The 18129-nt window shown below is 41.4% G+C and overlaps 1 protein-coding gene across 13 annotated transcripts in view; it reads right to left on the bottom strand.

Moving 5' to 3' along the window:
* KALRN (kalirin RhoGEF kinase) overlaps positions 1–18129 on the bottom strand; it is a 780132-nt gene that overhangs the window by 116458 nt on the left and 645545 nt on the right. For 4 of the 13 annotated variants that reach the window (XM_073305149.1, XM_073305150.1, XM_073305151.1 and 1 more), the window contains exon 1: positions 13923–14146. The exons of the other annotated variants lie outside the window; for them this stretch is intronic. In XM_073305149.1, coding sequence (XP_073161250.1) covers positions 13923–14007 — 85 coding nt within the window. In that variant the 5' untranslated portion in view covers positions 14008–14146. Of the gene's footprint in view, positions 1–13922; positions 14147–18129 lie in introns of those variants that run through there. 13 annotated transcript variants of the gene reach the window in all.

The raw sequence follows: 18129 nt of genomic DNA, 5'->3' as shown, positions 1-18129 counted from the left end.
TGCCATTATTTTCAACAGGGCCCAATTCTGTCACTCTTACTCATGAATAATTTTATTGAACACTATTTTGCAGGAGGTTTTAGCCACGGTTAGCCTTTGTGCTGGGTAACAGTGTTAAGGCCATGGACAGCAGTAAAAAGGTACTTACTGAGCCATGCTAACCTGTCTTACTGTAGAACATATCTAGCAGTTAGAACAGGATTCTGGGAATCAGAAAACCTGACTCCTATTGCCCCAAATTTGCTGTTAGGGTTACACGTTTCTGAAAACTGGACCCCCCGCCCGCACACACTCCAGCTCTTCCCCTTGGGCCCGCTTCCTGCTCTGCCTGTCATCCCCACCCCCCATCACTTGCTGCCCTCCACCTTCTTCCCACCCCAGCTGGTCCCCCTCTGCTGTGGGGCTGGGAGCTGCAGTCTGACTCTGAACCTGCTGCCTGCCTACCCACAGATGCAGGCAAGAGGCAGCCCTGACTGAGCAGGGCCTGGCATAGGTTGAATACCCTCCCACCTACAACTGGACTTTTGGTGTCCATTCAGTGTGTCTGACTGGACACTGGCAGGTCCCCTTTTTAACCAGACTTTCTGGTCAAAACCGAACAGCTTGGGAAAGTCATTTAACTGGTGTCTGACTCAGTTTGATAATCTGTAAAATGGATATTAAACATTAGTGTGTGTCATGAGGATTTGATAGGCTTCATTGACTCTGTAAAGCTTTTTGAGATTCTTGAGAAAGTATGATATAGCACATTATTAATTACAAGATTTTGTAGTTGTGGTGCTCAAACTTATAACGAAATGACTTTGGGATTTTCTAGTAGCTTCATCAGTGTCTCAGGAGGTGCTGCTCCCTTTTCCCATTGTATCCTTCGGGACCCCAATTCTGCTCCAACCCACTCAACAGGAGTATGGAAAAGATACTTTGAACTAGATACTTTGTCTTGCATTGACAAACAAGAGATCTTTACTTGAAACTGCATAGAAACCTGTGCTAGTGGCCTCTGGCTATCTGTGGACTCCTTCCTTAAGGCCATTAAATTCACTCCCTTTGGGAGCCACTGTCACACTGCCACTTACACTGTACTATACTTGTACTACAGTATAGAGTAAGTTGTAAGAAACCTGCCAAGAAAACCAAGAATGTTATTGCCACTCCTCCAAACCACCACTAAATATATCTTTCAAACACCCAACAAATGTTGTCAAAAGAGTTGATTTTCAGTGCTTTCCTATGAAAGTTGTTTTGTACACGTCACACTGAAGGAAAAAAAGTGCATGACAAAGAAAAAGTGAAGCAAAACCTAAATGTAGTAATCCTTTCATATAAGAAAATAAATTCAGTTTTATATATTTTTTAAATTCTATTTGCAGGTTCTAATGCTCACCTTGCTAGGACCTAACCAAGGGGAATTTTTCAATTACACATGAAGCAGTCCAGGATAATCATTTTAATTAATGGAACTCTAACCTCAAAAAGGTCTGAAGCCAGTGGGGAGAGTCATGGTGAGTTTTGGGATCGAGGGGAGGAAGAGGGGATAAATTTATAGCAATCCAAAAAGAATTAATTGGACAAAAATGGACAATTCACAAGGGAGAGGCATGTATCTCACATTGCTGATTGTCTGAGACCTCTGTCAGTCACAGCTGATATGCTAGTCAGCTGAACCTACTTGAAACCCACAATAAGGTTGACATGACTGACTACAGTGACACACAAACCAGGACAAGTCAGAGAGGACATGTTACTTTTAGGTGTGAAATAAAAGTTAATATTTCCCAATTGGAAAGAAATTAGAAGAGAAGACATTTTCCATCATATCTGATAACATTTTTCTTTACCCACTAAGCTGCTCCTTTTTAAAGAACAGAATATTATTTACAATGTGTTTTTCACAAAAATGTCTGACAAGCTTTTGTTGCTTCTCTCTGCTTTACACCATAATAAGAGTGTTTAAATGGTAGCAATGTAATTCTTATGTGATAATAACTAGTTTGGTGTATCCACCTAAAAGTGGACTGGATCTTTAAGGGCTACTTATTTTGTGATGTGAAAAATACTTCTGCAGTGTATATGATGCCTATTGACTACCAAACTAGCAAGATCCCTTCTTTGAGACTGTCAAACTGACTTAAATCACTACCTCCCTATGACTCAGAAGGTGGATGGTTTCATTTGTGTGCTGCATTCTTCTGCAAGAGTTCACTTGTCATGATGTAGTCCGATTATGCAAAAGGAACGGACATGAAACTCTCCTGTGAAGCCTATGGTCTTCCTCAAGCTCAGAGGCTGAAAACATTTTGGAAGAGATGACAGGACTAGGTGCATTTCCTAGGCTCCTAATTGCTTACACCTGCTACCTCATCTATGTGTTTACTTTATATTTCACTCTTCAGTGCTTGTAACACTTGAGTTGGAGTCATGTTAAGAGTAGAAACATATTCAAGACTTTGCTTGAAAGATCTCTCTGTACCCACCACCAAGTAGAAACTGAGAATGACACTTATCTACTGTATTAAGTTGTCTAGTTAGCTGAAGAGTCCACTCCTCCTATGAGCATTCCCTATGGTATATAGTTTTCAAAGTGCTTTGTCTAGTCTACAAGTATCTCAATGGAGCTTCCACCACTTCATCCCCAGTCTAGAATATCAGTGCTAGACTGAATATCAGGAAAGACAACTTGGGAAAGAATTGCTCTCCTCCCCCCATTAACCCTACTTGGAATATTCAGGACAATTCCTCTCCAGTCTTGAAATGCTTTGTAGAAAAGTAATACACCCCGTTTACTCTGCTCTTTATCAATGCTCAGCCAGTGCGTACTTATCACAAGCGTTTTTCCCTTAAGAGTCAAGTCTTTCACCCGGAGTCTTGTGGCAAGATAAGTCTTGTGATCTCTCATATGTGCTTGAAGTGAAAGAGATGGTTTGGGAGTTTTGCGGGCATGAAAGCAAAATTCATGTATTCTCTTTTAAATCAGCTGAACTTATGAGAGCTGAAAACAATACAGTAACCTCAAGAATTAGGATCAGCACCGCTCTCTACTCAGACCCTATACCACCAGCACTCCCAGCTATCTCAGTGACATCACTGATTTCCTGAGAAGACTATAATGCATTGGTGATCTTCCAGAAAACACCATCCTAGCCGCCATGGATGTAGAGGCTCTCTACACAAACATCCCACACACAGATGGAATACAAGCTGTCAGGAACAGCACAACTGGTTGATGCCACAGCACAACTGGTTGCCGAACTCTGTGACTTTATCCTCACACACAATTATTTCAAATTTGGTGACAATATACACCTCCAGACCAGTGGCACCGCTATGGGCATCCGCATGGCCCCACAATACGCCAACATTTTTATGGCTGACCTGGAACACCACTTGCTCAGCTGTTGTCCACTCACGTCCCTTCTCTACCTATGCTACATTGATGATATCTTCATCATCTGGACCCATGGGAAGGAAACCCTGAAAGAATTCCACCACAATTTCAACAGCTTCCACCCCACCATCAACCTCAGCCTGGACCAAGCTACACAGGAGGTCCACTTCCTAGACTCCATGGGGCAAATAAGGGATGGTCACTTACCACCCTATACTGAAAACCCACTGACCACTATGCCTACCTTCATACCTCCAGCTTCCATCCCGGACACACCACACGATCCATTGTCTACAGCCAACCACTGAGGTACAACCGCATTTGCTCCAACCCCTCAGAAAGATACCAACACCTACAAGATCTCTAAGTCTCTAAGGTGCCACAAGTACTCTTTCTTTTTGCAAACACAGACTAACACGGCTGCTACTCTGAAAAAAGATCTTCACCAAGCATTCTCAAAACTACAATACCCGCATGAGGAAATAAGGAAACAGATCAACAGAGCTAGACATGTACCCAGAAGCCTCCTGCTGCGAGACAAGCCCAAGAAAGAAACCAACAGAACTCCACTGGCCATCACATACAGTCCTCAGCTAAAATCTCCCCAACGCATCATCAGTGATCTACAACCCATCCTGGACAACGATCCCTCACTTAGGCCGTGGGAGACAGGCCAGCCAGTGCTCGCCCACAGACAAACCACCAACCTGAAGCATATTCTCACCAGCAACAACACACCACACCATAGTAACTAACTCAGGAACCAATCCATGCAACAAACCTCGATGCCAACTCTGCCCACATCTACACCAGTGACACCATCACAGGACCTAATCAGATCAGCCACACCATCACCGGTTCATTCACCTGCACATCCACCAATGTAATATATGCCATCATGTGCCAGAAATGCCCCTCTGCTTTGTACATCAGCCAAACTGAACAGTCCCTCCATAAGAGGATAAATGGACACAAATCAGATATTAGGATTGGCAATATACAAAAACCTGTAGGAGAACACTTCAACCTCCCTGAACACACAATAGCAGATTTAAAAGGCAGCCATCCTGCAGCAAAAAAACTTCAGGATCAGACTTCAAAGAGAAACTGCTGAGCTTCAGTTCATTTGCAAATTTGACACTATCAGCTCAGGATTAAACAAAGACTGTGAATGGCTAGCCAACTACAAAAGCAGTTTTTCCTCCCTTGGTGTTCACACCTCAACTACTAGAAGAGGGCCTCATCCTCCCTGATTGAGCTAACCTCATTATCCCTAGCCTGATTCTTGCTTGCATATTTATACCTGCCTCTGGAAGTTTCCACTCCATGCATCTGACGAAGTGGGTATTCACCCACCAAAGCTTATGCTCCGATATGTCTTTTAGTCTATCAGGTGTCACATGACTCTTTGCCACTATTACAGATCCAGACTAACACGGCTACTCCTCTAATACTTGACACCACTCATTTAGTTTCAGACTTGATAGCATGTGGCTGATCTGTATACTTGTACAATGTGAGATCTGAAAGTCTTGTCTGTACATCCCCTTTGCCACATCCCAAATGCAACTGTCTCTCAAAGGATGGCATGGCCTGCCTTGACTCCAGGTACAATCCTTAGGCATGTGAGGATGCAGTGACTTTGAAGGGACAAGAGAAAGTTCTATTAGGGATGTAGAAGTTTCCCTAGTGCAGGGGTTTTCAACCGGGGTGGGGTGGGGTGTGTCTACAGACTATGTCTAAGGGGTCCGTGAAAGGTGGCTGTTACCACAGAACAGTGATTTTCAACCTGTGGTCTGTGGACACTTGGTAGTCCACAGACTAAGTCTAAGATTTCCAAAGGGGTCTGCACCTCTAATTTGAAATATTTTAGGAGTCTGCAAATGAAAAAAGGCTGAAAACAACTGCCATAGTGGAACTGGGTCAAAATTTAAAAAGCCACTTTGGTGTGAGAGCACCAAGAACCCTTAAACACAAAGGACTGAACAAATGAAAAACTGCACAGACAGAAGGCTAGTACTGCTGAGTCTATAGACATTCTAATGTCACAACTAGTAAGCAATTCAGTGGTTTTTCCCAGAAAGCCTATTGAAGAATTTAGTAGTTTCCTCATATTTGCTATTCAGGAAGCACTAAGAAACTGGACAAACTTGTCAGACATTCTTAATCTTCACCATTGTTTTTACCTCCATGTTGATTTCAACAAAGCTGTTTTGGACACACATTCCAGTATGCTTCATGTACTGTAACCATGGTTCAGTTTTAAACAGAAAATAGAATGTTCAAGTCCATAACATTTCCCAATATGAATGAGTTTATTGCAGATCATACCCTTGCTATCATGCAGCAGAAAGGTACTAATTTCCTTAACAATGCTCTACAGTTGACTTTAATGCCTATAACCCTCATATCTTCTAAAAATGGTTTTCCTAAGAAAACTTGCCTTTTATCTAATAAAGAGATAACTTGTACTAATGCTCTGACAGCGCTTGTGGTTATGCCAATTTCTCCATCTTCCAGTATGGCACAATGTTTCTGACAGCTTAGAGAAGATCTAAGAGGTGACTGGCTGAACAGTCTTTACCATACATCAGAGTCACTAAAATTGAAGCCAAGGAAAGTCTATTTAATTAGTCTTACACTACACATCTTCCTTAGCATGAGTCAATGAATTTTTGAGATTAACAAAAGGAGAATGAAAAAAACAGGGTAAAGGAGATGCAAGACATGGAAGAGGAAAGAGAGCAAAAGACTTGGGCGGGGGGGGGGGGTAAGGGGGAGAGGACAGAAGAAAAGGACAGGCTCCTTAAAATAAAAGAACCTTCCCCGACACTCAGCTTTTGTTTTCCATATAATAAAACATAAGTGGGAGGGTCTAACATTCACCTGAGCTTCTTATTTTATGAAATAAAAAGTTTAGAGCAGCCACACACAAGTACATGACTAGTCATATACACAGGATGACTGCTGAAGAAGGGGAAGGGGCAAGCTCTTGATTTCAGATATTTACATCAGCCATTCAAAACAGATCCATGTCTTGCATTAGGTCACTTTCCATTACAGGGTAACAGCAAAAACTATTTAAGTCATCCATAAGAGCCATGTGGTACAATTACAGTATAGTTCCTGTGACACTGCACTCCATAATGTTTTATGGAAATATGCTTATGAGTGTAAATATGATGTAACTGGAGTATGCTTTATGCAAACGGTCTCTTGTAAGGTATCATTACAAACCTTATAATCTACTGAGTGTTCATCCTATTTGTATGCATGTATCATTCTTGTACCTGAAGCTAGAAATATAAACTCTAAGGTCCTATTGTATTATGCAAAGTGTGGGCCATTAATGATTGTTTAGAATCTTGATGGACTAGGACAATTGATTGTAAATGGCTCTGTTTACTTGCAAGCCTTCCTGTGTTCGTGTAAGCCAGCCCAGGAAGAATGGTGGAACCCATCTTAAACCATTTAGAACCATTTTCCATTGGGCAGGGGGGGACGATCCAGAGAAACAAAAGATTCCCACCTTGTCCCAAAGCTAACAAAGAAGGCGGCAGTCATGAGAAAAACCCTAGTTACCACCTGAGCTGGAACTAACAAGGATTGTACCAGGGGAAAGGATTGGACTCAGACTAGGAAGGAGTCTAGTCTGTGAAAGAAGCTTATTAAAACATCTAAGAGTAAGATATTATCTGTAATCAGTTTCTTAGTGTATTAGGCTTAGATTTGCATGTTTTTGCTTTATTTTACTTGGTAACTTACTTTGTTCTGTCTGATATTATTTAAAACCACTTAAGTGATTTTATTACATATTACAAGTAGGATTTGTTTATTAGTAAACCCAAAGTGATTAATACCCGGGGGAGCAGACAGCTGTGCATCTCTCTTTCTCTATCATAGAATCTCAAGGTTGGAAGGTACCTCAGGAGATCTAGTCAAACCCCCTGCTCAAAGCAGGGCCAATCCCCAATTTTTGCCCCAGATCCCTAAATGGCCCCCTCAAATATTGAGCTCACAACCCTGGGTTTAGCAGGCCAATCCTCAAACCACTGAGCTATCCCTCCCGCCTCCTATCAGTGTTTATGGGTTTACCCCGTATAAGCTTTATGCAGAGTAAGCAATTTATTTGGTGTTTGGATCTCATTGGGAACTGGGTGTCTGGGTGCTGGAGATAACTGACCTGCTGAGCAGTTTTTGGTTAAAAAGTCTGCAGCTTTGGGAGTGTGGCTCAGATCCCCAAGTCTGTGTTGCAACAGGCTAGCGAGTTTGGCTTAACAAGGCAGGGTTCTGGAGTCCCAAGCTGGCAGGGAAAATAGGCTCAGGTAATTCCAGCACGTCAGGGGACAGTCCCAAGGGGGTCTCTGTGACCGAACCTGTCACAGTTCGGCCTTACAGCAGGGTGTCAACTTAAAAAATGTTCAGAGCAAAAGTTTACAATAGGCGGTTTATTTGTACCACAGACTAGTTAGCTGAGAGTTTGGAGCAGTATACACAATTCCACATACACAGTTGGGCTCCTTGATTCCCAAATTTAATCAGTGGCCATAAATACTTCTCCATCTTTCTTTCTGCGATGCAGACATTGCTACAGTGATCCATATCTTTATGACCTGTTAGCTAGGAGAATTAGAACTCAATACACCCTACCTGGGGCTAACATATGACACCCAACTTCATCAAATACAGGAGGTGCCTGGTTTCCAAGTGAGGCAGAGTGGTGCAGGTACATTATACCTATGATCTGGATTACTGACATTCATCTCCAAGTGAAATTCAAGGTGCTAGCTGCTTTCCATAAAACTCCAAATGACTTGGGTCTGAGAGGAAGAGGCTATGTCTCAGGGCCTACCACATCACATACATTCAATCAACAATATTTCAGCTCTCTGCTCCAGACTGAAGCTCAACGGAGCTGGAGCCAGGGCATTCTTAGTGGTGGAACTTCACCTCTGAAGTTTGCTTCTCAAGGAAGGCATCTTAACAAAAAAAAAAAAAAAAAAACCAAACACACAGCCTGACCTGACCACATTTAGAACATACTGGAAGACTCCTCTTTTACCCAGACTTTCCACTAATCAAGAAAATTTCTGGCATTTATTTTTCCCATTTTCTAGGCTCTTTAAAAGGGCTCAGACTCTGGGGGGTGCTGGTACACTACTCATAATTAGAAAAACAACTGCTTCTAACCCAAGACAGAAAAATGCAGCTGATGGGCATTTTGCACATTTTTGTTAAATAAAGGAGATTCCTTCCCCATGGTACTGATTCTTACTGAGAATTCAGTGACTCTCTCTCCTGCTTATAAGATCATATTCAGAATTCAAGCCTGTGTCACATTGCTTTTACAGTCATAGTGACTGGTAGGAAGTGTCTTATTACTCTGTCTCTTGTGTGCAAACATAATGACATTGCAAAAACTGTTTCTCAAACTTTGCCTGATTAAATTAATTGGCCAGAAGAATTGCATGAGCCTACTGCTCTTTACTATCATTTTCATGAATGAAAGCAAATCAGACTGAATTTTTTTGCCATGAAACATGTTCCTATATTAGACTGAGTATCTCTGCACTTCACTTGAGCACAGAAGGAATTCTTGTCTAGTTCACCTTGAGTTGAGTTAGACCACAACTGCAAATGGTACCCAGTGCCAGATCACTTTCCCTGACTGTACTCCACTAGTTCTGTACACGTGGGCATAGCTGACTAGATCAGGAGTCCACCTTACAGAAGTCATGCCAAAAAGATACCATGAACACTACTGTTGTGAAAGACTGCATGAGATTGAAATTCAAGCAGTATTTTTAGACATCTGACAAAACTCTTTTCAAAATCACCCTATTACACAAAATCCAAACTTTTCCAAACGAAAGGCTCCACATACGTGTCTCAGCAAAATTTCACACAAGAATTAAGCCTCAGACTTTTTACACTGCACTATGCTCTCCCCCCTCCACCCCAACCACACTCCCCCAGATCAATTATCTGCATCATCTCCAAGTTCCAGAGCACAAAATACTTTTGCTTAACACGGATGCGTGACCTCTCACTGACAATGGGCTGCAAACTAATCTTGCCAATTTTTTTCAGATTCAGTTCAGGAGACACTTCACTGGCATGACAATCTATGTCAGTGTTGCCAAAGTACAAGATATCAGGCATCTGTCACCAGTAAAGAGATCCACCCTCTGAAGCAGGAGAGGTCATTTACAGGGCAGCAGCAAGAACAAATCGAAGTCAAGTTGCCCTGTATCCATGTTATAGATGAGCCCTCTTTATAATTATACACTTTCCACAGCAAATCTGAGATTGAAGCAAGGTGGAGAAGGGCTATGGTGACCAGATGTCCTGATTTTATAGGGACAGTCCCAATATTCAGGGCTTTTTCTTATATAAGCACCTGTTACCCCCCCACCTCCTGTCCCAATTTTTCCACACTGTCTATCTGGTTACCCTAAGAAGGGCAGAGAAATGGCCCTAAAAATATGAAGCCTGTCTTTGGGCAATGACAAAGAAGTGACGTTAGATGTTCAAAAGTCAAGTTACAGCATTAAGGAATTGTCTCCAAGCTTAATGACATGTTCTATTAACATTAGCATGGTGATGTGGTACTCTGGAGTGCCCACACCATCAACAAGTGCATGTAGAATGCATACGTAAGTGCATTTCCACCATCCGACCACCTTCGTTTTTTCCCTGAAAAGGCACCATGACTATTATTAATCTCTCTCCTTCCTGCTCATGCTCCCTTCGCTATTAGGGAGAAGGCAAGATGAAAATAAATCCGCTATCAAAAATAAATATCCCACCTTTCATTATTGTATAGGCAAATGAGAATTGCCAATATGGTCAGCTAACATTCCAGAGAAGAGAATAATATCAGCTGTTTCCCTCTCCCAGTGGCATTCCCAGGAAAACAAGCAGCAACAGGGATCAACACTTTGAAGTGCAAAGCCATGTCAGCTAGCACTAACCTGTTCTGAACCTGCTATGTGTGCTAACTCTGGCAGTGCCAACAGTGCTTTCAGAGTGGACTTGTCCTATAGCTTGTTCAATCAATTTGGTTTGGGTGACAATCCTGTCACCATCTCTGTTCAGTAGGTAACTGTCAAACCCTGCAAAGGACAAGAATGCAATATCCGAAGCTCCAGAGTCACTCACTCGTTTGATGATAGGTCTTCTTGCGGTGTTGCAGATCAACAGTCTATTAAATCATGCTAAAAATCAAGGCAAACTGAACATGCTTCCTTTTCTGGTTTGTTGCTTTTGCAGAATTGTGAACCTAGCTCAATACCAGCTGAGCAAAGCACATGCATTGCAAATTCATGATGCATGAATTTAGTAAGCCAGTCTGTCCTTGAGCCCCCTTCATTTACCTTTATTTTAATTATTGGAAAATGTAATATAAAAAGGGACAGCTGATTTGTACCTGATCAAGAACCGTTCCAGCCTTCACCAAAATGCTGCATTGAACCAAACTCTTCAAAAAGGACATAGCTTAAGTGTTTTCCTCACCTTGTTTTTATTTTGCCCGTTTATTGCCAACCTGCCATGGAACAGGAAGCACTGAAATACAGTACAGCTTTGTTTCTGTAAAAGCCTGTTTCCCAAGGCATGATAGGACTAAGTTAAGGCTTCCAATGCCCTGTGGAGTCTGCGGTCTTGCAGTCTTTACTCTTCCGAATCACTCTTGACCTTGTTTTGGGAAAGTCAGTAATGCCTACATACTTTAGAAGGTGTTGGCTCTGCAGGTTTTGAAGTATGAAGCACTGGCACATACCCCTCCCCCAGCCACTCGGAAGGTTGGTTGCGCCCAACTGTGAGGAGCACAATGTATTTCTATCCCATCCAAACCCAGGAAATGCTGAGTCTCATAATAAAGCCTTAGCATGCCATTGGGCAAAGAGTTCCTATCTCATTGACCTTATAGTCCAGAGTGTTTCCTGGCAGCTATGATAAAATGTATCCTTTCAACTTTGGCCCATTCCCTCCTTGGTGACCTGCATGGTGGGTTATTTGCCTTCAGATATTGACACAAACAAACCATTTTTCCCCCCTCTGCAGAAAGTAGCTGTGGCAATCAACCTCTCCTGAACCTTTGGGACAAAGATGGAGGATGACCCACACTGGTAAACTAACCTAGGGAATAGTGAAAGCACTCATTGTTTCTCACTAATAAACCCAATCAATCATCATTGCTCTTACTGAAGGGCCCATTGTACAAGCTGAAAAGTCACGGCACTGAACTCTGCCCAGTTGAACCCTCACACACACACTGATTAAAACCACTGATATCCCCGCTTTATAAGTCAGTTTTCTGAGCCTGAGGTTCTTCTAACAAAGAGTGCTCACACTGGGCTTCAGCATAGAAAGTGGCTTCCGAGGGTATCCCCTCCCTTTGTACTCCTAGAGAATGGCTCCTCCATTCAAAAAAAAAAAAAAAAAAAAAAAAAAAAGGGGGGGGGGAAGCAAAAAGCAAGCCATAGAAATAACTTTCAGTAAGAGGCATTTCTGGGAGTATTTTTTAGCACAGGCAAGCTAAGGAAAAGCTTCCCTTATGGATGTGAATAAACAAGGGGTATTTGAATAACATGCTGATTATTAAGGGCTACAGCAGACTGTGCCATTTACAGTCTTGAATACACACTGAACTGGTCTTGCAGCACATACTTAACTAGCAATTTATTCAGAGCCTTCTCCCTGCAGAAGATATCCCCAAACCAGTTGCTTTCCTAAAAACAATTTGTGTATCTGTGTTTACAGACCTCGGCATGAAACGGCCACTTTTTTATGGCTTAAGGACTGTACGTCCTTGTTACAAGCTGTTCTGATGCAGAGCTCAGCTAAGATTGAAGAGGCCTGCGGAGGCATACAGCACAGCAGTTTGGGCGGGGGGGAGGAGTGGCAGGGAGAGAAACAGGGAAACTCAAATGAATTAAGAAAAGGAGTACTTGTGGCACCTTAGAGACTAACCAATTTATTTGAGCATAAGCTTTCGTGAGCTACAGCTCACTTCATCGGATGCATACTGTGGAAACTGCAGAAGACATTATATACACAGAGACCATGAAACAATACCTTCTCCCACCCCACTCTCCTGCTGGTAATAGCTTATCTAAAGTGATCACTCACCTTACAATGTGTATGATAATCAAGTTGGGCCATTTCCAGCACAAATCCAGGTTTTCTCACCCTCCGCCCCCCCCCACACAAACTCACTCTCCACAGCAGGAGCTTATGCTCAAATAAATTGGTTAGTCTCTAAGGTGCCACAAGTACTCCTTTTCTTTTTGCAAATACAGACTAACACGGCTGTTACTCTGAAACCTGTCAAATGAATTAGGTTTTGTTTTCATAAAAACTGTCTGGGGTTTGGAGTGGTTCCTTTTGCGCACTCTTATTTTTAAAGCCAAAAGCTTATGAATCTACAAGTGTGGTATTGCAAAAACAGAAAAAAGGATAAAATTAGACTTAGCCATTGCCATTTTAAAATTACAGAATTGTTTATGTCCAAGCCACCTCCCTTTCGCAAGAGTTCCATAGAACTAGGTTTACAGCATTTCAATAGGCTTCTATCAAAGTTACTCTAAAAATCTATGTAATTTGGGTTAGTGTGTTTAACCATCAAATAGCCGCCCAATACAGCTCGAGAGAATATCCTTTCTGTAGATTTTTGAGTCAGCTTATAGAAGGAAAATAGTTATGTATTGAATGGTTACAAGAACTACTTTTTCTGATAAGTCACTTTCTCTGAAATGCTATAGGACTTTTCCATAAAGCCACTCGCATATTTTCCCCCCCATCTGTAAACAACAGAGATAACAGCAAGGACAACTTTAGTCTTGACTGCACTGAAGTAGGGATTTATCTATTCTTAAATCTCGTTTACCCAAGAGTAGCAGCTAGTAGTCAATGCTTGGGATTTTGTACTTAAAACTGCCTTGTGGAAAAGTAATTCCTGTTTTATATTCAGAGGTCAACCTGTAGCAAAAGCCAAGTTACGCAAAAACTACACTCTAAGTGGTTTTTGTTTTGTATAAGAAGTTCACTTATTTAACCCTCCTGATTAAGAGCAGCTACACTACTGACAGCACAAAGCATTATTATCTTAAAGACATTTGTCACATTGTAAAGATCACTCCCATGATGGGCAAACTGACAAGGAAGATGTACAACAATGATGTGACACTATAGTGGTTAATCAGGCAGATTAGAGCCATACACAAGTGGAAAAATACGTCATTATTTTAATCATAGTTTCTACATCCAGTACACATAACCCCTTTCCAAAAGCTTTAGCAACTACAGTGAGCTTTCCAAAAAAAGAATGCTACTACATTGCTACCCATTCCAGTCAGCACAAAAGCTACTTAAATATTTGTTATTAACCTAGTCAGTTTGAAGTATCTTATTCTATGCAGAGTAACAAACATCAAATGCTTGCTCAGGAAGCTGTCCTCCCCGGGGCCCCTTTTCCAGCTCAGCTGTTACTCTCATATCGATTTCAAAAGAGAAATACAGTTCAGTAGCTACTGACCTTTGCATGGGAAACAGCAGCAACACTTTGAAAAGAACCATCCCAAACACGAACTGCTGGAATAACCGTGCCTCCCACCTTTCATTCTGTCTCTGTGCTGTTCATAGCAAGTAGTCACCAACCCCCATAAAAAAAATCCACCAGAAAAGTGTAATACTACCTAAATTCAGCACTAAACACTATAGGTATTGCCTCTACTCTAACTTGCAAGCAAACCACCTTAGAAATGGGAGGAGCTACTTAAGCAGGGGGGGGGGCGGAGTGGAGGAGGGTGGAGTTACACCCACACCCCCAGCTGTTGGCTGAATTCCCATCCCAGAAGAGTAGTCTCACCACATTATGCAATATAAAGACACCATAGGGGTGAAACTCCTCCTTGGATGAACCTATCATCAGGCATGCTACTTTGGAACCAAAATATTATACAAGGACTCTTTCCTCTACCAAGAAAGCAAATTACAGTCATACCCATAAAGAAATAAAATAAGTATTAACTAGAGCATGCAGTTCACCTCTGGAGAGGCTTTGACTGGATTCTTCTAGCAGCTGGATATACTAAGAAAACTACACACATCCCTTCTACTTCAATGTAGTTTTCAATCAGGTGGCTTTGGCTACAGATACAAAACACTGTTTAATGATCAACATCGTTCTTACCAGTACACACATGCTCACTGTGAGAGTCTATGGGAGAAGACTCATAATTCTGTTAATTACGCAATCAATGTTTCTAGTATATTATGTCTGTCAGGAGTCAGAAGATTTCTGATGCAAGGGCTTCTAGTAATGCTTGTACTTAGATTCAAGCCTGTCAGTTCTCCAGCCTTTAACTGTGACATTTCCCGAATTTGGAACTCCTTTCTTTTGATAGGGCATTTCATATTGCTTTTGCAATACTTGATAACTGGTGCCAAATCCATTATTTCTGAAACTAAATTGCATAATGGTGGATCTGCCTGGGATGCAGTTAAAACATGTTCCAAATACAAAAACTGTTAGGATTGCTGTGGAATGAAAGCACCTGACAACCTCGTTGCCTGTGATCTATTAACAAGGGCTGGTGAGTTACCTCTTCAGTGAAGAATGTGAAGTAGTAATCAAGAAACAAACAAACAAACCAAAACCCCTAAGAAAATGTGTAACTCCACTGGAGCTATATCTGCTACTGAGCTAAACAAGTGTAACAGAAAAAAAAGTATAGAGTTAGACAAATAAACCCTAGGGTAAAAAGGAATGAGGATTGACTAGGTTTTAGTTGACACAATGTTGATCTGAGTTATGCTTCTTTCTTTCCAAGTGTTCAGAGGCAAAATTTGTTTTGTGAATGATTTGCACTTGGAATTTCATTTTTTTATAACAATACTTAGGATTTATACAGCAGGTAGGTGGGAACAGGATGTCTGACTACCAATCCCATAGTCTGTGTGACCTTTAAGTGGTCTATAATTCTTACAATTACTTTTTGTGTTCTTGCTATGAAAGAGACAGAGCCTGTTAACATTTCTAAGAGGTAATATACATCAGAAAGCAGTAATCTGAGAACAAACAGGTGCTGCATTTTGCTTTCTCCTGTTAGCCTATGGCTTCTCATTTCCTTCATGCTATATGTTTTGGACCATGGCTGAGGACTGCCATTACTTTAGTGATTTAAACTAAGGGACAGATGTTTGTTTCATTATATAGTGGCTGTGAATAATTCACGTTTTGCCAGTGCCTGAGAGCCCTCTTTGACACCTTGGGTTAGGGTCACAACACCAGCAAGGTGTGCCGTGTTCACAAACCCTGATGTAATAGGGAACGTGCAGCGCTAATTAGTATGACCCCAACAATGAGCAATGCTGGCCAAGGAGGGAGCATACCAGGGCTGATTTAGTGCATCTGCTGGATTGAATGCTATGCAGGTTAGATCTCCCCTGACAAAGAACCTCCAGGTTGATATGCTCCTGCTAGTGCAGAGGGGTAGAATTTGCATTAACTCTGTGTCAGATGCAGTGAATTGAGGCCAATGAATGAAGCAGGGAGGGCTAAACAGGGCCCACAATGAGATTCTTATCCTTACCCCTTTGTCTTTAAAGAGAGCAGGCAAGCCTGGTTATGCTGCAGCCTCATTTGGAACATAGGCAACTTACTAACTGATTCAAAGTGCAAAACCTCTTTCTGCAAACCATGCCTCTCTGAGTGCCCCAGTGCTCTTTGATAATGCAGAAACAAAGGTGAATCTTAACTCCTTGCTTCCACTTCCCTGTGATGTGTTGGTATTTCAGGCTGAAGAAATGCACTGTCTACCTAGATGATAAACATGGGAATAACTTCTTCTTGAAGCATGCAGTACTCTCATGCCAAATGCCCTAAGGCATCTCTTAAAAGGAGAGACAGTCTGTGTTGAGAACCCTTGGTTTAAGAAGAACCTAATAAACATGCTGGGACTAACATTTTATATTTAAAATGGCTGTGAGGGCCACTGCTTTAGTTATATAGATGAGCAGATGGTATTAGGCAGCAAACAGTAATGGTACAGTATCCCTAATACCTCTGTACGTGTAGTTCTGTTTCTGTTAGGGTTAGGCTATATGACAAACAGAAAGTCTCTGTTTTGGTGAGTTCACAGAGACCCCTAGTGTCCAGTTCTTGTATCACAGGGAATAAATCTAACTGTTATTTTGATGGCCCTAGCAGCCAGCTTGAGACCTTACCCCGTACCTATTGAAATGCATTGCAATTTTGCCATTGACTGGAATCAGGGCAGGATTTGATCTAGTAACTTGATAAACAGCCCCTTAAAATGTGTATTGAAGACCAATTGATATGTTAGTAAGTGAGTAGTGCCAGCTCTTGTGGCTTTATTGTTGGAGTTTGTCAATATTTGGTGTTTTTCTTATGTGACTCAAGGAACTGGGACTTTGGATACATGAGAATCTCTGCTTTCATTTAAAACAAGCAAACAAACAAGATGTTTCCATCCCTCATGATTGTAGAGGAAAGCTTGAAATCCTGATTCATATGTCACCTAACTGCTCAAAAACCAGAAGGGAAATCAAAAGAAACCCAATTTTGCATATATTTTAAATCTTGTGATTTGGGGGTGGGGGCTTGATTTCTGAATATGTGGGGTTGGCAATACTGCTAAGGTTAAAGCTAGACATTAGCCCTGGAGATTTTCTTAAGAGGGCTAAAGTTATAATATTGCATCTCACTTAGCAAAATATTTACTAAATAAGAATACATGATTAAATGCAAACTCATGTTATATCTATTTGTCCCTTCCAGGTGAAAGAAGAGAAGAGCCCTACAGAATCACTTCATCCTATGACTAAGTGGACATAGCTGCCATTAACTTGTCATTGGAACTTGTACTAGTGATTGAATTTGGTCCTGTAACTTCAAAGAGGAATTTCTCAAAATTAAATATTTAGGGTATAGAAGTGCTTGTCAGCATATGGAAGTAATCCCTATGAGCCGCAGCATTCATAAATTACAAAGGTAAAATAAAAATGAACCTGAAGTCCATGGTTCCTGTAAAGCACATTTTCTGGTGCACCAATCAAAACAAAATTGCTGATGTCTGCAACAGTCACTTTGCTGTCATTTTAGGATCCCAATCTTGCTCCTTCTGAAGCTGACAGGACTCCTTCTGTCAGTGAGAGACTGCAGCATGGGGTCTTGTCCCCAAAGCAATAATTACAGCCCCACCTGTATAAATCATCCTCCACAAGTTTAGTCCAACATCAAGCAATTGCTAAAATAAAAAGATAAGTTGTGTGCTGCATCCTGAAGGTTAATTTATTAACTCTTCCTTAACAGTGCTCTGAACTCCACAGTGATAGAGATGAGCAGGGATTCTAGTTTGATGTGATTTTTAAAAAACAAACAAACCCAATAAACCCTAAACATCAGTGTTTTTCTGCGATTAAAATGAAATGCTGAATTTTAGTTTACCTAGCCACACTGTGTATAGAGGTATCAGTTGAACACAATGTTTTATTGATATACAGTAGAACCCCATTTCTCCCCGCCTCTGTTATGCGGCTCGCTCTCTATTAACCAAACCAGGGCTGACAGTCCAAGCCCCTATAAAAAAAAAAAACAACTAAAGGTTCTCTGTAAAAATGAAAATTCTACATTATTCCATGGCAAATAGATTTCTAGGATCCCTGGAGATGATACAGCAACTGTCATGCATTTCTTCTGGGTACCTTTTAATTGGTTA

This window comes from Lepidochelys kempii, chromosome 11 (assembly GCF_965140265.1).
Source record: "Lepidochelys kempii isolate rLepKem1 chromosome 11, rLepKem1.hap2, whole genome shotgun sequence".
NCBI lineage: Eukaryota > Metazoa > Chordata > Testudines > Cheloniidae > Lepidochelys > Lepidochelys kempii.
Note: the sequence above shows the minus strand (reverse complement) of the source record. Positions and strands in the feature narration are given on the sequence as shown.